We start from the raw sequence: 23689 nt of genomic DNA on the forward strand, positions 1-23689 counted from the left end.
AGACTTAACAACCACAGGCACGGCGTTTTTGAGTTTTTCCCAGCGCTGTGTTGAACAAGAGAAAAACACGTAGACAGCTTCGATGGTTCCAAAAAACGTGACCATCATTGTATCCTGCTTGGCTGCATGTACACCCAAGTTGAGTGAGTGACTGTCGCAATTCACCAACACTGCCAGGTTGTTTTTCTAACTTATTCTTTGATGAACACCACTTCTGTGTCCAGCCATCAAAGCAGCATTGTCATAGCACTGTGACCAACAATCTTGTAGCTCCATTTTGTCCTTCTCTAGCTGTTTCAAGATGTCTTCAACCAAGCTCTCAGCATCCTTCTGGCTTATCTGGATAAAACCAAGGAAGGACTCTCTGACACGGACTGTTTTCCTCTCAGAATCAACTTCCACATACTTCACTATTTCTGACATCTGCTCACGGTGTGCCTGATCAGGAGTCGAGTTGAACATGAGACCACAGTACTTGGCTTTACAAATGCTTCTCAGTAAACTCTGGTGAACAGTGGATGCCATCATGTGGATGAATTCGTTCTGGACACCCAGTGAAAGATAAGATGTGGATCCAGGATGACTTCCCAAATGAGTGAGCTGTTCTTTTATGACAGGGTCAAAGATGGCCAGTAGTTTCAGTAAGCCAAGGAAATTTCCCACATTGGAGTCATCATCTAGCTGAAGTGACTCCTTGTGTCCTCGCAAAGCCAGGTTCGGAGTCGCAAGGAATTTTATGCAGTGAAGGATTCTCGTCAAGATATCACACCACTTCGGTTTTTCCCTCTCAATCTGTGACTGAAATACCGCGTCAATAACTCCTCTGTTTCCAGCTAAATTTCTTTCCATTTCTTTCCACTGTGTGAAGCATTCCCGATGATTCTTGGCACTTTCATGAACACTAATCCTTTCAGGTGCTTTCCACTGGTTAAGTCCACTTTCCTGCTCAATGAGGATTGATGGTCTGACCGGGAACAGAGAAGACAACAGATACAAAATGCAGACTTTTTAGAAGGGGAATAGACCAGCCATGAGCGATTCACTTCCTCACCACAATTTCCTCTTGAACCAAGTTCATTGAGCGGTTATTTGTTGGTAGGAAAGGCCCCTCACTGTTCTGGAAATACTTCGAACCCAGCTTTATTATTTGTTCTCAACGCGTTAGGCAGAATTTCTTTTCCAGTATCCTTGTCGAACTTCAGAAGTCCAATGTCAGGCTGTTCAATCAATTCTGGTATGACAGTTCGAGGCTCTTTGACACCATCCAGTTCACTAGGTTCAGTGTCGTCACATTCAATCTCGTCAATAAACTCAACATCACCACCACTACCATTATCTTCCCCTCCTGTCATGTCCACGTTCTCTGTGATAGCCTCACTTAATCTCATCATACTCGGATATATCTGACTTGACTTCCTCCTTGGCTTGGGACGCATTTGTACTTGATCCACCTTCGGATTCTAACAAACTTGTAGCAGGTGCAGGTGACTCCATGAAACATGTCAAACTACTTGTTCCAGGCTTTTCAAAGAAGGGCATGAAGAACTAGCTCGACTTCTTGGCTTCCTCCGCCTCCAACTTTCGTCTCTTCCATCCTCCAGCTCCACTTTCCTTCTTCTTCGTGAAGAAACGTTTCATGGTCTTCTTACACAATGCTCTGAAATAAGGCCACCCTCGTGCTTCTCACCCATGATAATCAAAGACAGATCATACATCTGAAGAAAATCCTTTTTTCACTATCCGAGGATGGCTTGTCTGACTTTAATAGAAACTGCTCAGTGGCGCCCCCCTTCAAGTGGGGCCCAGGGCACGTGTCATACCTGCCATAACTTAGATACGCCACTGGCCTTGACGTGGAAAAATGTGTTCTTCAGGTCCCTATTAAGTCCTTCTGTGCAGAAGTACAATGATGATGAGTGGTAAAGGAGGAAAACTAGCATTGTCTCCAACAAATATTCAATTATCACCAACTATGCAAAGACTATCAGAACAAAGGACAAGGGCAGTGTTCTTCCTTGGTAGAATCAGACCGCCTCTTAGTACTCCTTTTCTCTTTAAGGAGCTCATGGATGTAAGGTACTAAACTGACATATATTATTGCTGTAACAAAATTAGTGACAGTTGGTACAAATAGGTAACACCTACAAACTTATATGACTTTGGGATTCATTTACTTATGGCCCTATCTAACTCAGCACTATCAATATTCACCAGAGCAATGATATTCAAGGAATAACTAAAAGTACAGACCATCCCTGGGTAATGAACAGGTTCGATGTTTACAGATGTCCTTAAGTATATTTTGTCCACAAATGAAAAAAATACATGAAAATTACTTGCTATGGTAACCATTCCTGCACAGTATTGTAATGAATGGCACACAAGACAGATAAGAACAATACTGAAAGGAGAAAGGAGGAAAGGGAGACAGGGAGGGAGGGAAAGGGAAGGGGAGGAAGGGGCGGGAGGGGGAGGGAGGGAGAGAGGGAGAGAATGAGAACTAGTTCATAGGAATGAATGTGTGTGTGTATACATTAATCAGATTCTTGAATTATATATTATTATGGGAACTCACTCACATCCACAGGCATCCATAAGTTCAAAGGTTCAAAGATTCAGTTATTATCAAAACATGTACCCGTACACAAACTCTGAAATTTGTCTTCTCCAGTTAGCCATGAAACAAAAAGAAAATAAAAGTCGCTCAGAGAAGAATATCAGACCCACCCCTCTGCCCAAAAAAGAACAGCATCCCGATCATCAACCCCCAAAACCCCTTCTCCCCGCACAAATACGGAGCAAGAACATCAACCCCCCCAAAAAGTAACCCCTCCTCTGCACAAAAAATAACAAACAGAACATCAACCCTCAGACACCTTCCCATCATACAACAAAATGGAAAAGGAAGGGGCTATAAAAACACAGAATATAAAAACCATAATTCTGAAGAAGTCCACAGTCCATAAAGGCAATAGTGTAATCAATGAACGCAGAACCATGATACCATTCTCCGCTGTCGCCAACATTCATCGAAAGAGAGGGATACCACACGAGCACAGAGGCCTACCCGCCTGCCACAGCGAGCCACACAGCAACAGGCCACTCACAGATTCCTTCTGGGCAGCGATCAAAGGGAATTCAGTCAGCACTGAATTCTTGCTCGCCTTCCCTATTCCCCTCGATGTCTCAATCTTCCTCGATGCTTTAATAGCTGATTAATGGATGCTTTAAAAGGCAAAATAGATTTGAACATCAGCTCATCGGCCTCGTCCTGTAGTTTCTTTGCCTCGAGGCCATCTGAGTATATGTATGCTTTCTGCGATCTTCTCAGAGACAGCGAAGTGCTGGGTCACTCAAACGATCTCCAAACTGTAAATTGCCAGCTCTAACAGCCCCAGAAACACACTTAACAAACGCAAGAAAGTAAAAAGAAATTTTTGTGGGCCACCTGGAAGATGTCGGCCGTGGGAGCAATGTTTGTTGGCACCATCTTGACCTGAAGTTAAATCAGGCACATGTGACCTGGGAATGGCCAGTATATTTAGCACAGTCACTGTATCAAACTACCAGACTTCATCTCAAGCTTGTGCTCAAATGATCAATTGGAATGCTGTTGCAAAAGCCAGAAACAGGTAATTTCAGGTTTCATTACTCTTCTAAAGCAAAACGAGAAAAACACATTTCCCAAAAGAAAGGAAATTACTTAAAATAGAAGTGTGATGTAAATTCTCAAACCAGAAGAATTTTTCAACAACTTCATATATTTATGTAGTAGGCAAAGACAGTAACTAGCATTTATACCGCTCTTCTAAAATAAGGAAATGTCTAATGGCAGCTCACAGAGACCAATGAGTCAAATGAGCAAAGACTGGATGGAATTTAAAAAGGTTTGTGATAGATGAGATTATAGAGTTCAGGGCACAGATCACCAAAGGCAGTTATAACTGGGACACAGAATAGGTTAGAATGGAAGGTCACAGGTATCTCAGACCTTGTATAAGTGGAGATAGTTACGGTGGGAGGGTGGAGCAGGTCCATGAATGGATTTAAAAATGAATGGTGCGACTTTTAAAAATGAAACACTACCAGATCAACAACCAAAGTATGTCAGTGAGCTTTGGCGGGAGGGTTTAATAAGAGATCACAGCAAGATCACAGCAAAATCACAGGACAACTATAATGAATACTGAGGCTACTACCTTGCACATCAAGCTGCTATACAGCACATCCAGTGGGCCTAACATTTTCCACTCGTTCAGAGGCTAAAATGCATAATCCACAGGCCTCTTGCTGCCAGGCTATCCAGAAATGTAACCGTATTTCCAATCTCTTCACCGCGGCTATAGTCACACAGCTACTGACTCTGCACTAAATTCAGTCAAAAGACTGCAGCTTCGAAGCTACTGTGCATGTCCAGAGGCTGCTGACTCACAACAGCAGTTCACATTGTGCTCTTTTTAACTCTCGGTAACGTTGCTGATTTAGCAGAGGTACTGTCTAGCATTTTGCTTTATTCCACCAGACAATTAGTAATTATCTAATAAAAGACACTGCAAATTTTTCACAGAAGGCCATTGCAGGATTTATGAATTAAAATAAACTCGCTTTGGTATATTTTATTATGTTCCATTTAAAATCCCATAACTTTTTAGCTGATTAATAAGCATAAACCAAATTCTCTGTCACCAGATCACCCATTCACACCATTTTAAAGATAGACAATGGCAGAACGCTTCAAAGAAAAGAACAAACACAGATGCATTTGTGTAGCATCTCTTAGAGTATATTTCAACACTCTTGACATTTAATGATGAAGTATTTCTGAATGTTGTATTAGGGGAAGTTTAGCAAGCAATTTATGCAAAGCAATGACCTACAACAGCAATCAAAGAAGGCACTCTGGTTGGAGAGGTAAGTATCTGCCAGGAGACCAAGAACCTCCTAATCTTCTTCAAGTAACAGAATAATGGACAAGATGCATAAACATCTGTTTGAAAAGTGAGGACTTTGAATTGTTTTATTCTCTGCACTGCACTGAATTGTCAGTTTGGATCATACACAGTAAAACTCCAGTAACCTATTATCTGATTTCAGAAATCAAGTTCAAGTTACTGTTTACTTTTTAACTTGAGTCATAAGTGGACCTTAATATTCGTTAATTTATATGTGGTAACATTATTTCAGGTGTTATGTGTGTGAGTTAAATGTACTGTGTTATGGACCTTGGTCCGGAGGAATGTTGTTTCATTTGATGGTATACATCTGTACAGTTGAATGACAATAAACTTGAACTTGAACTCACCAGTTTCACTGGAGAACTTTAGAATTTTGGGCAACACCACTGGTCACAGGTTTCCAATGACAAAAGTAGTTAAAAATGAATTTAAATATTATTGACTTACATCTAATATGTGGAAAAATATGCCAATCTAACACCACTAAACTTCCCAGATTATCAAAGGTTTAATCCAAGTGGATTAGCATAATCATGTTTCTGGATGGGGCATGAGTGCAGAACTGTCTGATTCAGGGAACAATACAGCAAGCTGAGCCGTGGTCATTATCAATAGGCTCAGAATGCACCAGATTCTGTACAGCAAATATACTGACAGTACCCATTTCAATTCTAAATTGTAATGGCATTGAAAAATTCATCAAAGAAGCAGGAGAAATGTGGCAATTTAAACTAGACAGTTCCCAAATAAGCAATCCCACAATTCTATGTTCTTTAATTTAAGATTTTGTACCAGTTAAATAATACTTGTGACAAATGCATTGTTTAAAATCATTTTATCAGAAAACTATGTAATTTAGTAGGCTTACTACTATATTATTATTTCAGAAATTGCTGGTTATCCACAGTGACCTACAGGTTGTGACCCTGGTTTCACTTGTATAAACATGGATTTACTGATCACACTCAACATTCAATCAGATTTAAAAATGGAAAAGAAAAAGCCAACTAGTTCAAGACATAGAAATAACTTCTTGTTCCTTCTAGAGATGGACTTTAGATACAACATTGTGTCATGTCATCTACAGAAATTCTCTGATGACTCAGCAATAGTTGGGTGTATAAAGGGAGGACGGAAGGATGAATAAAAGGGACATTGGGTGGAGGACAGTGTCAAATGGTGCAGCTGAATCATCTGAGATCAACCTTAGTTAGACAAAGGAGATGACGACAGTCTTTAGAAAGTCTAAGCTTGCATTGCTCTCTGTTACTGTTGATGGTGAGGACATGGTTGTGGTGAGGGCCTAAGAGTACTTGGGGTGCACCTGGATGACAGACTTGAGTGGAGCACCAACAGATAGATAGATAGATATACTTTATTAATCCCAAGGGAAATTTGGTTTCGTTGCAGCCCCACCAACCAAGAGTCTGTGTTCAAGAAGGGCTGGAGGTGTCTCTACTTCCTGCGGAGACTGAAGTTCTTTGTTGTATGCACACCTCTCCTCCACATGTTCTACCAGTTTGTTGTCACCAGTACAATCTTCTATGCGGTGGAGTGCTGGGGCAATGGCATCGAGATGGATGATGCCAACAGGCTCAATAAATTGATTAGAAAGACTGGCTCTGTTATTGGAATCAAACTGGACACACTGGAGGCTGTAGAAGAATAAAGGACCTAACAGAAAATCCTGGCAATTCTGGACAATGTTGCTCGCCCTCTGCATCCCACCTTGGCCGAACAGAGGAGCACTTTAGTAATAGACTAAGACAACTGCGCTGTTCCAAAGAGCGCGATATGAGGTCATTCTTACCCTCGGCCATTAGGCTCTATAATGAGTCAACCTATAGCCAGGGAAGTGATGACCCCTTCCCGTGAGACTGTTTGTGGTAACATTTTTTTAATTCTTTCTTCCTTTCTTCCAATATTTGTATATCTGTGCACTTACAGTGCTACTGTGACACTGTAATTTCCTTTGGGATCAATAAAGTATTTATCTAACTATATCCCCTTGGAGATGTATTAAATGTACATTCCTGAATAATTATCACATCAAAATGGAACAAGTGCTGGGGGTGGGGTAAGGAAGTGCTAGAAGTGCATTCTCATCTTGCTTTTAACACACTGCTATGCAATTCCTCCTAAAACAACACAGAGAAGCACGGGCCACTTCAGCCAGCACACTGTTTTTGCAGAGTCTCTGACCACATTCTGTTCTTAATTTTTTTTCATAGGTGCTGGGCATCACAAGAAAAGCTTACTTCAATTCAATGATTGTTGTGATGGTAATGAGCCACATACTTGGTACGAGATGGTAAATATAAGCTCACAGTACTGCTGTTAGGTAGTTCCCAAGAATTTGGCACAATGTCCATGCAGAGACAAGTTGAGATGATATAATGTTTGAAGAGGAAACTGCAATTGATGATACTTAGGTGTACCCACTGTCCTTGTCCTCTTAAGTGCTGGAGGTAACATCTTTGAAGGTCTTTTTCTGCGATTCCACCCCCCCCCCCCATACCTTAAGCATGCTTAAACTCTGATTGTAATTAAAAAGTTCTTTTTCTACCCAACTTGAAGAAAAAGGGCTCAAACAAAATTGGTTAAAATTGAGCAACACACACAAAAAATGCTGGTGAACGCAGCAGGCCAGGCAGCATCTATGGGAAGAGGTACAGTCGACGTTTCGGGCCAGGACCCTCCGTCAGGACTACGCTGTCTCGTGTCTGCGTTGGTTAAATATGAATTGTTTCCTACTCCTGGTTAGAATCCTGTGATGACTAAGATATTGCTAAACAAAGAGCAAAAGCAAATTCAAGCCCCATAGTGATGCTCTCAATTCTTATGCTATAAATTGTCGTTAATTCAAGTTTGGGCAAATCAGCCACTATCACCCCAAATCAGTAGCGCTCCAAAGTAGTGTCAAGCCTTCAGGGAAGATGGAACATTAAAAAAACTGGCTGAATGTTACAATATTATCCAAGAATTAGATTAAGCAGCTCAGAATACAAAAATCTGTTGTACCTTAGCGATACTATTAATCTTCTAATGTTTTGATCTAAGAAAATTAAGAAATAATTGCAGAATTTATATTTTTCACTGCTTAGGAAAATCAGCACACCACAGGTTTATATTAACAGCAGGATGTGCAACTTAAGTCTACATTAATTATCTGCCATCCCTTATTACATAAAATGGTACTAAACTGCTATTTGTAAGTTTTTCCCAATGGGCTTATTACAAAATTTTTGTTCTAATTCTTTCTGTTAGCATAAGTGCTGATCATGATGGCAAGTGATGGGAAACTGGAAAATTTTTTCAGCACCTCTTCACAATACACAATAGAATAAAATTGTTTTCCAACTTCCTATAAATGAACAATTGAACATAAATGTGATTATAAATGCAGACATCCCACCCTGCAAAAACTCATTTCAGGGAGGTAGCACCATCAATTTGCGGGAGACTTCCAGGAGAGGTGGGATGTCTGCAATAGAGTAGCTCCTTAGCAGCTAGCCAGCTAGTTTAAATAACGTTAACTATGCTAATGAATGAATGACACCTGTTAAACTCACCTCAACATGTCTTTTACAGTCTTAACCCACCATGGGCAATAGAAAAGTCACTGTTGCAAACAGTGCAGCGAGCAACACTATCATTATTTTGACCCCTATTAGGCAGGGGTACACTTTAGTATAGTCTGGAGTGACGTACGTTTTATATTTTTTTTGGAACACTCTGCCATGGTGCGCTCTCTCTCTCTCTCTCCTGGTCGCTCGCGCGCTCTCAACGCTCTCGCTTGCTTTCTCACTCTCTCTCTCGCTCATGGTCGCTCTCGCACTCTCTCTTGCTTTTCTCTTGCTCGCTCTCAAAAAAATTGATTTCCGTGGTATTGTATATAATTTGCGGGCATCAGGGAGCCACTATTAATATGCGGGAGACTCCCGGAAGTTGTGGGAGACTCCCGGAAGTTCCAGGAGAGGTGGGATGTCTGTAAATGGTGACATTTTCCTCTATCCATTTCATACACATGAACTCTAATAGCGATTGTAAATATACAACCATACAGTATTGAGTTTCATGGTCCTTTAGGAACCAATCTATTTGTAGCAACAGTAGGAAAAACATGGCACAGCTGAATGAACTGTTGACTCTTTGAAAGTCATGTATGATAAAGGGTATGATAATTAGAGATGCTTTGAAAAATAGGGAGAAAGATTGATAAGCAAAGGATGCAGAGTCAAAAGCAAGGTTTTTATTATCTATAATTTGCAAAACGTGAGGAGCGGCAATGTGAAGCTTTAACTGGTGATCTTCTGGACAGCAAGCACAAAGGGCCAATAGAATCTGCCTATGTTGGAAGCAATCAGGATCTGGATTTTTGTTTCAAATGGGTTATAGGAAGGAAAGGGTGGCAGGATTTCACAGCAAACACAGAAGTGTAAATAGTTCCCAATAGAGCAAGTCTTTTTTTTCTTTCCCCATTTAGATTTGCAACATATTCTCTCCCACATGCCTACCAACTCCCCCTTTGAGTCTATTTGCCATTAACCCACAGTCGGAATAATTCACAGTAGCCAAACCTATTGACCTATCTTTGCAAGCCACCATGCCATACATGTGGCTGCTTATACCTTTTGATAATGCACAAACCTCTGACCAGGTATCCAACTCTGCCTACAAAGGCTTTTTCAAGTAGCTGAGATAGCTTTGACTGGGTAACAAGGCTCCTTCTCTCATCCCTCTACCCACTCTTTCCTCAATATGTGGTCTAACTGAGGAATGCACAATTAAATCAAATGAACTCTCTAAAACAAAACAGGGATAAGATTCAGCACCTCAGACAGGAACCCTGGACAAGAAATTGAACGGTTTTAACTTTTCTACAAGTAGTTAATTTAAGACGTTCATAAATTTCAAATGCAATTTTCCTGTATTTTTCTTACTCTTTTATAATGTTGCATCTCTTTCTCAATCCAATCTTACTTAACCTACCTTCCTCCCTCAGTTTTGACTAATTATACCCACTTGCTTCTCTGGTTCTATCCTAGCATTGAAATCTTACTGGCTAAGCAGCTGGTATTAGACACCCAGGTTTCAGATACTCTGTTTCCTACACTACATCGGTCCACACTGAGCAATTTACATAGAAAATGGCCTGACTAAAAGTTTAACTAACAACCCGGCTAACAGATGACATGTTCTAGAAGATTCTGGGCTAAAAAAAGGCAGATTAATTAATATCCTACTGCACTGTTAAGAGGTAAGGTGCAATGTCATAGAAGTAGCTTTATAACACAATTTCTGGAGAGAATTGTTGTCAATGCATTTTTTGTGCATGTTCCTTGTAAAAATAGGAAAGCGATAGAAAAAAACTCATCTGTGTCTTTAATGAACAATCTGGAGAGACGCCCTGCAGTAAAGGAAGACCTGTGCTCATGTCTCCTACCTGCCTGAAATGATTTGCAGCTACCACAAACAGGTGGACTGCTGAGAGATGATGGTGGGGGAGGCATGGGGATCTCTCACACACTCACGCAAGGATCGTGGCACAAAATAAGGGAATCTGATTAGCTGTAAATTGTATCTGACAAGGGAATCAAAATGCTGTCAAATGCAATGACACGGCTAAGGCATCCATTCGCAAAGAGCTTACCCCACTGGCAAGGCGACAAGCAGATGTATAATGCCGTCCGCATGGTAAATTAATTCATTTACTTATGATAAAAAAAATCAAAGCCTTCCACACCACAATTCCCATTTAAAAGATTGTCAATCTCCCAGTGAAACAAGTCAGGATACAACATGGCTGACACTGGGGATTGCAAACACTTTAAATCACCTGTATTATTTCATTCAATTTAATACCCACCATGTTTAGTTTAGTCTGCAGGTGCTCCTGTACCAACTTATTCATTAATTGTGGCTGGTGTTCTGACTAGATCAGAAAAAAAAATCCACATATCTTTGTTCATCTCTGGTTCATTTTTGAAAAATATTCATAGAATTCCTCGAGGTGCTCCAAAAACTGTTCTGCTCTGCCCTCTTATGATTGGCTTTAGTCCTATTTCTTTTAAAGCTCCTTGCAGTCACTCCTGGGTTGAAGAGAGGCCAACTTGTTGCCACTATTGGCTTGGCCATCAGTTAGCACCGAGAATAGCCAGTTCTGTATAACACAGCTACCCTCTAATCAACATGATTTTCTACTTCCCATCTCCCATGGACACATTTTACCCATCAGTACCCACACCCATGCGTCACCCTCCTCCCCAGAAGTAAGACAGCATGAATTGGACAACAACTGGACAACAGAAGACTAAAAATGTCTCCCTATTGTGTCAGCGCAGCCTTCGATCCACACATGCAAATACTATTCCCTATTAAATATCAAGTGTTATCAACAGATATGCACACATTCTAGCAAGCTGTACAACTTGTTCCTAAAAATCAATTTATTTACTCTGTTTGAGACACAAATCAAAACATGACATCATTGAAAATATATTTTCCATTTACATTTCATTGACTTGTGTTTTTGGAGTCCCAAATGCCTTCAATCATAAAATTATCTACACACTTACCAATTTCCCACAACATAAAGCATCGCCTAGGTCTCCCTATGTTTTTGACAGTAAACACAAAGGAGTTACTTCCCGAGTTTTTGGTTATTAGTAGTTAAAGTAACTCTCTGACGCTAAGAGTCTACAAGTACACAATTCTACAGAGTATCAACTATTCAGAGATACAGAAAAGATCAATTTTATCATCACAAATTGACCTTTCTTCAGCCCAGAGGAGACTGCAAGGAGCTTTAAAAATAAATAGAAAGATTAAAGCCAATCATAGAGAACAGCTTTTGTTGCATCTCAAGAAGGATTATAGAAATACTTCTCAATAACTAGAGATGTGTCGAAATAGGTTCCTACATACTCTGATCTACAAATTGTGCCTGATTCAGAAGTAGATGGTGTACCGTGAAAGGCCAAGATCTTATAAACTGGATAAAAGTAAAGACAAGTGTACGAGTGATGACTTGAGAGCAAACAAGCTTTCCAAATACTTTGCATGGAAAAATACTGTTTTGTTTGTTGCGGCTGAACTGCATCAAGGAGTAAAATTACATTTCGAATGGTTAATATTCCATGATATCCTTGCTATGAGACATAAAGGCAATTTGCATTCATATCATCTCCATACTAATAGGATCGATTATGACTGATGTATTGCCCTGTCACCAACTTTAAGCTAATCAAATTAAATAGAAGCACACAGATGGAGTAAGCCCATTAAAGTGTATTGTTTTAATATAAACAGGCGTGCAAAAGCACATCACTGAGATTGAAATAACTAAAAGCCTGTCACAGTCAAGTACCATGGCCAGCAAAAAAAAACTGACAGCCTGCAGGACACGACTAACCATCAAGAAAGTACAATTCCTTCTGATTGCTGTTTCACTGAACGTCAAATGCAATTTATGCCTTAAACCCATGAACAGATCTCTTGGTTGGGTTGAAGTGGAATCCTGTTATAAGCAGTAGATCAGGACAGACAAAAGAAGCTTCTGATGAGGAGGCAACTATGGCATTGGGTAGTTACAAATAAAGCACAAGTAAGGCTTTGCAGTAATGTTCACATGCTGCGTAATTGCTAGAAATCTTGCAGCATTAAAAGTGTGTTGCTTGAGGTCTATTTAACTGGTATATTTATTTAACTACATTTTACTACAAAACTCCTTTGTTACTGTGCATGGTTCAATAAACACAACATTCTGCTCTGAATACATATTTAGTTTAAATATAAAATGTAATAACTTAGTTAAGGCTCATTTCCATCAGCTAAACAAGATAACAAGGCCTCATAATTGAATCCATAACAAACCAGTTAGTCCAAATTTTCTAATAACCAGTCTAATTTTATTACGTTAGCATTTAGATTGGCACAGTGCTGCAGCAGTCAGTACTGCTGCCTCAAAGCTCCAGGAACCCAACTTCAATCCTATTTGTTAACTGCAGTTTCTGTGGAGTTTTTACACATGCTTCATGACCACATGGGTTTCCTCACATACCCTAAAAATATGCTGGTAGGTTAATTAATACAGTAAATTACCGCTTAGTGTAGGTAGGTGAGGAAAAAAGATTCAGAGTGGAGATGATGAGAGAGAGTTGATAAATTGAAGTAATACTAGTCATGGGAATAATGGGCTTATTCTCTTGAGAACTGGAGCTGGAATCCCTAAGGCAGTCCTACGTTGAGTTCAACGCAGACTGGCCACTCCTGCGATGCTGCTGGCGCTAAATTGTACCAGTCTCTGCCATTCCTTTGGTTTACCAGATGCATGGAAAGGGGGACCTCGTTCTCCATATTGTACAGCCCTGGCTTGCGTACCTAGACAGTTAGGGTGCAATATCCATGGTCGATCCCGACCAAAGGAGGACCCCCATTCTTCTTGGCATACCAAATAGAAGGAGAAGATCCAAGATGATCCAGGTTTATGTCGAAAAACTGTGTGATTACTAAAGTTCCTCGATTACTTCTGCGCAGTGAAGATATTAAAGAAACCAGTTAGAGATTGGAGGTGGATTTTGTGAGATAAAACCTCCTGGAGGACATAGTAGGCATATTGTTAACATTTACCTACACTAAAATGACAGCAGTGAAATAAAAGGGAATTTGCAAAATGCATGCTGGATCAAAAATAATGAACCTTCTTCCTCTGCCAACTACCACAATTGGGAATCTGCAACTTCATTTGCACAGCATTAGCACAAAGTGTGTCTCGCAAACAGCTGTAATAATGACCCACCAGCATCAAGCTACATATTGCCCAAACCATTTGGCAGAAAGCGTCATTGCTAGATCTCACCAACAAGCACCAAGACCTTGCTTGGCAAGATCTCTGTAAGAAATGCTGCAGATCAGCAGATTCCAGGCTGCAGGATTTTGTGCTGAGAGACACACTAAAACTCAATGCAGCCAATGCGAAGGCTCTGTGGGGAAGGACCACAGTTTCTGCGCCTTCTGTAGGGAAGCTCCTCAAACAATGAGAACGGCATACCACCCCAAGGGGCACACAGGTGGCCTGGTGTTATGTTTGTTCTTCTGAACACCCTGCTACCATCCAGTGGACATTATTTACGCTAGAGCCAACAGCAGTATCACTGTTGTACATTTAACTATATGTCATTTATGCACTTTATATCAACTTCTCATCTACAGAATTTTTTTAAAAAATGTCAATATCATCTTGTTAATATTATCTTACGTACTGTTTGTGACAAATGCCCTGTGTTTATCACCTTGGCTTGTGAGAAACTTTATTTTGTTAGCTGTATACATGTGCACAGATGAATGACAATAAACTTGAACTTGTTTGTGTTTTTCTTTTTAAAAGTTTGCACTACTGAAGGTGATGGTCATGAATGGTTAAGATTCGTTTTTTTGTATATCTTTTACTATGAATAAAGTTTATTTTTGAAATGAAAATGCTACATGTTTAAAATCTCACCTCTCTGAATGGGACCTTCTAACCCCTCTGGGGAAGAGTATCTTCAACCAACAGCCATTTAATCCATTGTTTTTTAACCCACCACAAATCAATTATACAGAAGACAAAGCACAGCTAAGGGTGCTTTTGTTGTGCCAGATCCAAGATAAATGCACAATTTTGTGTCCATTAAACTGCAGCTGATGTTTTTATAATTTATGTATTTCCATTACACAGTCGCTAAGATAAACAGGCCATTCATCGTATGAGCAGGGCTCAGCCAAGAATCTACAGTCAGGAGCAAATAGTTGGTGAATTGCACAGTGATACCTCAGGAGGTTAATGATGTCGACCCGCAACAAATTAATATTGTGATTAAATTTAAAGGGCCATGCGCAGCAGGACAGCACAATCGAGTGCAGTGAAAAGAGTGAAACATGTTGCAGGATAGATTTGCCAAGTTCTTATCACTAACTGTCCAACAGTGGGCAGGTGGTGGAGAAGTGCTACTGTCGTGAATACTACTATCACTTTGACTACCAGGATTACAACAGACGAAGGAAGGTTTGAGAAGGAAACAATAGCACTGGGGGAAGCTGCAATATGGTTTGAAAGAACTGTGGAAGAGTACTAGGCAAGTTTTAAGGCGCAGGAGGACTTCAAACAACAATAATACAAGGCACATGGCAAGTAGTAGTGACTGTAGGACAACAATATTTTAAGAAACTCAAAAAGGTGAAACAATCCTCTGCATGGAATGGAAAATAAAGGCAAGGCTGGCAGTATATTGCAAATGGAAGAAGCACCAGTAGAGAGCTCTGGTAAACCACAACTCTTCTGAAGCACCTGGCATCTCTTCCATAATTTGATAGACATTCACTTTCCAGGGCTTGAGAAGCTTATTGCTAACCTCTGCTTTCTAGTACAGCAGCATGACCTTTCCAAAGGTCATTATAGAACTTGTAACAAACATTCCTTCTCAACTTCTTGTTCTTAATGAAAATTTCAAACATTAACTTGTTGGATGTTAAAAGGACAATCGGGCTGGCTGCTAAGAGATGTAGTATGCAAGTGAAGTGACCATGAAACTTCCTGTCTGTATTAGCCGAATACAGAACAATTAGGCTATGTTAAAAGGTCTACATTAAACCAAGCAACTACAGCTAAGTTATTTGCACCATTATCCCCAAAAGCTTTTAGACTAACTGTGTTAAGTTACTTTGTCCCAGCAAAGGTATCTGGAAAACATCACATGCAGATGATGTCATCCAGTAGCAAGCGATATAAATATCAGAAAGCATTGGGGATTGCTGGGAATGGTAGAAAGACAAGGAGACCAAAGGAAGAACTAGAATTCATTCCTCAGCCTTCAGTTTCTGCAATGGACAACTCATTCTTCTATAACTCATTGGTATATTCTTTTAGTTCATAAGATTTGTACCTGTGTTTGGAAATCCATTGTAGCTTGTAAACGTTTTGACATTCGGATATCTTTTATAAAACAGAAATCCTCTGTGAGTGTTAAAGGAGTGTTAAGAGCTATTTGTCTAAGATTACACCTGTATCATTAAAAAAAATAAACTGTTGAAACCACTTTGTTAATTGGAAGTATTTCCTCCTTGGAAGGGAGGGCGGCCCAACACTTAAGCAGTGGTTATTGGCAGCTACATCTTGCTGCAGAGACTAGACAGAGAAGTAAACTGGTCCTTGAAGAGTAGGTAGGTACAGAATAATGTCCCTATAGATAGGGTTCCATAGATATCTAAATCGGGAAAGGCTTAAGAATTTCTTTTGAGTTTAGGGCTTTGACAGTGAACCGAACAGCACCACATTAACATGAGATGGATTTTATCACTCTTATTTTTAAACATGCATTTCTTCTTGTTTAATCAATGAAGGTATTAGAACAGTTAATAACGAGAATTAAAGTGATACAAAAATTGATTGCTACCTGCTCAGTAAGTATGGTTTATGCAATCATTTCTGAGTCACAAGTTTATGGATTGCTATTGATTCCGCTCTATAATTTTCAGTGCATAACTGATGCTAACACTACAGTTGAATACTGAGTGAGTGGTGCATTGTTGGAGATATAACTTTCCAGATGAAGAATTAAATCAAAATACTTGACACATTATAATAGTGTTTTGAGATCCAATTATGTCAGAGTCACAGAGACCTCCCTTGGTTTCTCACCCAAGATTTAGCTCACGACCAACCATTTGAAAAAAAACTGATCATCTGTAGAATCAGACTGTAATAAAGTTGTCAGGTTGCTGCATTGATACATTGATTGCACTTCAAACCATTGGTTGTAAAATCACATGAAACATCATAAGGTCATGAAAGATGTAGCTGCAATGTGAATTCTTGCCTGTTCCATGTCAACAATACATTTATGTTAGAAGCAATCTGATAGCCAACTGGGACAGGTCCATCAAAGGGGCAGAAAGAAGAAAAAGATGAAAAAAAAACATTATGCCTTTGCTCAGCATCTGGTTTCTTACACTGGGGAGATCACATGTAGATTAGGTAACCGCCGCGCAGGTCACTTGCTTTCAGTAACAAGCATCATCCTAAGGTTTTATCCGCCTGTTACTTCAATTGTCCTACCCTTGCTTCCTCTTATACCTTAGCCATTGGTCTCCTCTAAAGCTCCAGGGAAGCTTGGCATATGTTAGACGGGTAATGTTTCATCGTTTGGTTAAGTATTTTACAGCTTTTTCTAACTAAACACCGTCTTCAATTATTTCATATAATATTCTTCCATTCCCAGATACATCATCTTGAGATGCATTAATTTTCATTATGCCCCTTAATTATCCCTTCTACCTTGCACTATTATTCCTTTTATCATTTAAATCTTGTGCTTTCCACCCTATTACAAAGCTTCTCCTTTTGTTACTTTCTCCTCTCCCTTTGATCTACATATAAAATATTGGTCTTACTTCTGACATATTCCAGTTCTGACTAAAACCCGTCAAAAAGAAAAGCTGAATTCTATATCCCTCTCAAACGCTGCATGTCCTAAGTTTTGCACTATTTTCTCATTTTAAATTTCAAAATTCCAACAATTGCAACATTATACTTAATTCAATTCCTTCATTACAACTACCCCACCCTGTGAACGTACATTTATGGAGACCCAAAACTATCAGTTCTTTCCGAAAGCAAGCCAAAACAGGCAGTCTCTGAGTTACACAAAGCTATCCGTATCCTATCACCTCTACTCCTTTAATTGTATTGAATATCCACCCAACACAATCCATAATTACATTAAAGGAATATACCCAGCAGTTACTGAATACCACAAAGCATCTATTATTATTTTTCTCTCAGCCTAAGTGGTAAAACCTGAGATATGGGCACAGCCAAGCACACTCATTTCTCAGTTGCTAGGAACTTTTGGTCTATTCTGGTGGTGTTTAGTATTAGGGCTTTCAAAATCAGAATCAGGTTTATTATCACCAGCATGTGTTGTGAAATTTGTTAACTTAGCAGCAACAGTTCAATGCAATACGTAACATAGAAGAAAAATAAAATAAAATAATAATAAGTCAATCAATTACAGTATATATATTGAATAGATTAAAAATCATGCAAAACAGAAATAATATATATTAAAAAAGTGAGGTAGTGTTCACGGGTTTAATATATATTTAGGAATTGGATGGCAGAGGGGAAGAAGCTGTTCCTGAATCGCTGAGTGTGTGCTTTCAGGCTTCTGAACCTCCTACCTGATGGTAACAGTGAAAAAAGGGCATGCCCTGGGTGCTGGGAGTCTTTAATAATGGACACTGCCTTTCTGAGACACTGCTCCTTGAAGATGTCCTGGGTACTTTGTAGGCTAGTACTCCAGATGGAGTGAACTAAATTTACAATCCTCTGCAGCTTCTTTCGGTCCTGTGCAGTAGCACCCCCCACCCCCCATACCAGACAGTGATGCAACATGTCACAATGCTCTCCACGGTACATCTACAGAAGTTTTTGAAGTGTTTTTGCTGACATACCAAATCTCTTCAAACTCCTAATGAAAAGTAGTCACTGTCTTGCCTTCTTTATAGCTGCCTCGATATGTTGGGGCCAGGTTAGGTCCTCAGAGACCTTGACACCCAGGAACTTGAAATGGCTCACTCACTCCACTTCTGATCTATGAGGATTGGTATGTGTTCCTTCGCCTTACCCTTCCTGAAGTCCACAATAAGCTCTTTCGCCCTAGTGACGTTGAGTACAAGGTTGTTGCTGCAACACCACTCCACTAATTGGTATATCTCGCTCCTGTAAGCCTTCTCATCTCCATCTCAGATTCTACCAACAATGATTGTATCATCTGCAAATTTAAAGATGGTACTTGAGCTATGCCTAGCCACACAGTCACGGGTGTAGAAAGAGTAAAGCAGTGGGCTAAGCACACACCCTTGAGGTGCACCAGTGTTGATCAGCAGCAAAGCGGAGATATTATCACCAATCTGCACAAATAGTGATCTTCCAGTTCGGAAGTCGAGGATCCAATTGCAGAGGGAGGTACAGAGGCCCAGGTTCTGTAACTTATCAATCAGGATTGTGGGAAAGATGGTGTTAAGTGCTAAGCTATAGTCAATGAACAGCATCCTGACATGGGTGTTTGTATTGTCCAGGTCATCGAAAGCCACGTGAAGAGCCATTGATATTGCATCTGTTGTTGACCTATTGTGGCAATAGGCAAGTTTGCAGTGGGTCCAGGTCAGGAGTTCAGTCTAGTCAGGACCAACTAGATGGAGGTATACATAAATTATGGTGTGTAGGCCTAATGTTTAATGCTATTGTGTAGTGACACTGGGAATTGATACCAGTGGTAGATATTACTATTGGGATAATGTATATGCTGTTCATGTTCCGTAGTCTTTAAATTTCCTCTTTTAATTCCGCATATTTCTAGTGTTTTTCACTTACTGATTTCAGTATGTTGTGTGTGTTTGGAATGGCTATATCTATTAAGTAAGTTGGTCTTGCTTATTTATCCTGTAATACTATATCCAGACAGTTATTATGGATTGGTCGTAATATAATTTATAGGACTCTGATAATAAAAATGGATCAGGCTTGTATTTATAGTGAGGTATGGTGTATTTTATGAGTTTGTATTTTAAAACAAGATTTTGATGAAATCTTGTTTTAAAATGTCCCTGTAAGTAATCAGATTAAGTTAAACTGTTGCAGAATCCTGTAACGTGTTGAAATGTGTTTGGATTCTCTTGACATTTTCTGCATTTATCATCTTGAATTTGTTGGTCCTTTATTATGTACATTTATAATTTTTTGTGTTAACCACCTGGTCCTGTATTGCCACAAGGAACCTTTCTGTTTCTGGGATGAGGTCTTGCTCTTTTAACTTTTTCTTTTTTCTTCTGCAGTGATGATTTCTCCATTTTTCTGGGTTATGCTTTAATTTAAGTTTTGTCATGTGCACTTCTTAACAGAATTGTATATGCTCACGTGGAGTGCTGAATTCTGTTTTTGTTGATGAAATAATATCCTTAGAGTTTCATCTGACTGTTCTGTAAATTTTTTATGTCTGTTATTCCTCTTTCTCCTTGTGTCCTCGGTAGCGTTAATCTAAATGTGTTCGATTGCATATAGTGGTTTCTAAAATTTGTCATTTCATTTCTTGTTTTCCTTTGTAAATACTCCAGATTGGTTTCGGACCAAGATATAATGCCAAAAGAACATGTTAGTATGGGTATAGTAAAAGTGCTTATTGCCTTTGTTATATTTTTACTATGGCGCTCTGTTTGGCAGATTTTCTTAAGCCTGGAACTAAAATCTGTTGAAAGATTCTCCTTTATCTCAATATGATGCATTTTCCCTGCTTGTTGATATCCCAGATACTTATACGTTTCATATTCATCCATCAGTTGTATTGTATCCTGCTGCTCTGTTACATATTCTACCAGTTCTATTGCACCTTTCTTTATGTTTAATGTTCTGCACTAATCTAGTCCAAAGTTCATCTTTAATTCGGTATAATTCATTATATATAGTTATATATTTGGTATAATCGTGTGGGCACGTGGCCAAGTGGTTAAGGCATTGGACTAGCGACCTGAAGGTTGTGAGTTTGAGCCCCAGCCGAGGGAACGTGTTGTGTCCTTGAGCAAGGCACTTAATCACACATGGCTCTGCGATGACACTGGTGCCAAGCTGTATGGGTCCTAATGCCCTTCCCTTGGACAACATTGGTGTCGTGGAGAGGGGGGACTTGCAGCATGGGCAACTGCCGGTCTTCCATACAACCTTGCCCAGGCCTGGGCCTTGGAGAGTGAAGACTTTCCAGGCGCAGATCCATGGTCTCGCAAGACTAACGGATGCCTAAAAAATTGGTATAATCATAATAATAATATTATCATTACTCCTATCTTGAAAACTTCTAAAAATTCACAGAAGAGTTTGAGTGAAGTTGGAGTTCTGTAAATCAGGTCTTTGATAGCTTGAAAAGCCCCTGTGTTTCTTTCTCTTCCAACAGGAATACTGGATAGAATACTCTTCAATGAACACTTTCTGATCAATATCAGCCTCTCCTCCCTCCATACCAACTTCAGGCCAGATGTCTGGTAGTGATAGTTGGAATCAAATCTCTTTCACCTGGCACACTGAGAATCAGAAACCACACAACATTAAATGTGTGAGTGAGTCACCAATCTGCCAGGTCTCTCTGCCAGATTGTGTAAAGAGAAACTGTTTAAAATCAGGATGACAGTGATAAATGTAACTAATGTAACAACAAAAATGTAATTAAAATGTAAAACCATCCCAGAATGAGATTGGGAGCTCATCACATTAGGAAATCATGGGGGAGAGCTGCAGTTTACCAATACCAGACACAGTTGGGTTCCTACATCAGCAGACTTGTGTCACCACACTATCATGCAAATTTTTTTTTACTTCAGGGGCACTCATTAAAATAATGAGCTCTTGAAATAATTTATTTTAAATGAGTCACTTTAATTTTGAAGATGTATGATTTTAAAAATTAAAAGAAAACATAATTGTGTTTGATTTATGAATCCACTGATCCAATCTTTCAAGAGTGTATGCAACAGTCTAACTTAGAATAGAGTACTTAGCAGAAAAGAAGAATGTAACCAAAGGAGCAAGAGCTTCTCTTCATCTTTAAGTACAAAAAAAGAGCTTAATTTGACTACAGAGAATTACACTGTAAAAGGAAACAACACAAAATTGACGAGGAAGAAAACAACAGATATCAAGAACTTTATTTTGACTGACTTTTCACAAGGACACACCATCACTGAAAGAGAAGTGCTTATCAGGCGAGTGGGGTAAGGGGTTAAGAAGAGGGGTAAGGGGGGAAGAAGAGGGTTAAGGAGGGAAGAAAGGGACTGGGAGAAAGGGGAGTGGGGGGGAAGAGGCATGGGGAGAGGAGGGGGAGAGAAGGAGGGAAGTGGAGGAGGAGGAAGGGGAAAGCGGGAGAGAAGGGGGAGTGGAGGGGGAAAGGAGGGGAGGGGAGGGGAGAAACGGCTAGGGATGAAAGGGGAGAGTGAGAGAAGAAGAGGCATAGGCTCTACCAAAATAAAAATAGTAAGAGGAAGGAGTTGACGCCTTTCATGATAATAAAATATATTTGAGTGCATTGTATATCGCTTTAAAACGCAACAAAAATTTAATTGAACTCTCATCTACCTAAGCTAAGGAATGAAAGGCTGTATGGAGATATCTGGGAGATGAAAGAAGTGAGAGGCCTGCAGGAATATTTTAAATAGTCCTTCAGGTAAAACTTTTGACAAAATAAATCACTTCCTGAAGTCCATACAAAGCAAACCAACCTTGTTCTGTTAAATGCAGAACTAGGCCAAATTGACAATGACAGTAATTTGTGTGGTTCAAGTAGATTTGTGTGTTCCATATGGTGTCCATCTATGCAATGTAACGATGCTACTCAGTATATTTGTTTTATGATTATACTACATTCGTAAATGACAAACTGCAGGATTATGTTCAGTTAGAAAAGCTCACCACTGGTCTCGATACTTTTAACCCCTTTTTCAGTTTGAATTTTAACACAATTTTTCATATGACTCATTCTTTTTGGAAGATGCATTTCTAGGTTTGCATATCTTTATTTTTCTGACTTGCCCTTCGTGGGTAGCACAGATTTTACTAGCCACAAGGAGCCAAAGCTCTGGAATAGGATTAAATTACCTTTTCTTTGCAATAAAAGGGCACGAGTTCTTGTCCCCAAGGTTTATCAGTGTGAGATCAGTGTGAGTTAGCCAATATCCATCTGTTTCTTTTTAACGGGAGCTTTTTTGTTCTCTCTTATATCCTTCTCAATTTCTCATGCTGCTTACAAACCTCTTCACCTTCTTTACCTCTGTACCTTGAAGAGCAAGTAAGCAACCCGATCCCAGCCAGATCTCCTTAAAACTATAGCCATATATCAAGAAACGCAGTGACCAGAGTTGCCCTGGTTGACTTACTGCCTTTACAAATAATACTGAAATTTTTGTTATCATGAAACTTGAAAAACTGGAAACTCTCACAGCTCTCCCTTATAAAATGTAAGAATATGAACTTTAGTTGCCCATTTCTATAAGGTTCATTTGCAGAAGAGAACATTAAAAACCTGATGGTGCTTTTTATGTTCTCAGGTCATCAAAGAGCACTTTACAACCATGCTGCGCAGTGTTGCTTAACTGCAGATACCATTGTAACTCAAGATACAATACAAGCACTTTCACACAGCAAGATCCAAAGGTAAATAATTAGGTAATCTGCTTTTTGCTGATATTGATTAAAAATTAGTTAAAATTTGGGAGAGGCCTTGCTGCTATCAGAATCAGCAATGTACCACTTGCCTGTATTAAATTCCATCTCTCTCTTTGTCTGTCTCATTCAAGTCCCTGTCAAGGCACCTCAAGTGCAGGAACCTGTCAAGATTCTGACTTCCACCCCTTTTGCAGTTCATTCTAAATGCTAACAACTATTAGAGTCAAAAGTCTACCCCTCACATTCCCTTTAAACAGTCTCATTCACCTTAACCCATGCCCTCTAGTTTTAGACTCCCGTATCCTGGGAAACAGACACTGGCTATCTGCTCTATGTCTCTCAGGCACCGTTGTTCCAGGAAAAACAAACGTAGCCTATCTAAAGTCTCCTACTAACTGATGCCCTCCATTCCAAGCAACAGATTTGTGGTGACCAGAATTGCACCCAATACTCAGGTTATAGCCAAAACAATGTTTTCTACAACCATAAT

At 39.6% G+C, this 23689-nt stretch overlaps 1 protein-coding gene across 3 annotated transcripts in view; it reads right to left on the reverse strand.

Annotated features, from left to right (window-relative positions):
- The window catches only part of LOC134348367 (partitioning defective 3 homolog B-like), a 1227036-nt gene that overhangs the window by 846327 nt on the left and 357020 nt on the right, over positions 1-23689 (reverse strand). The window contains exon 1 of one of the 3 annotated variants that reach the window (XM_063051618.1): positions 4200-4487. The exons of the other annotated variants lie outside the window; for them this stretch is intronic. Within the exon in view, the coding sequence (XP_062907688.1) occupies positions 4200-4244 (45 nt within the window). The 5' untranslated portion in view covers positions 4245-4487. Of the gene's footprint in view, positions 1-4199; positions 4488-23689 lie in introns of those variants that run through there. 3 annotated transcript variants of the gene reach the window in all.

The sequence above is a fragment of the Mobula hypostoma genome, chromosome 6 (assembly GCF_963921235.1).
Source record: "Mobula hypostoma chromosome 6, sMobHyp1.1, whole genome shotgun sequence".
In the NCBI taxonomy this organism is placed as follows: domain Eukaryota; kingdom Metazoa; phylum Chordata; class Chondrichthyes; order Myliobatiformes; family Myliobatidae; genus Mobula; species Mobula hypostoma.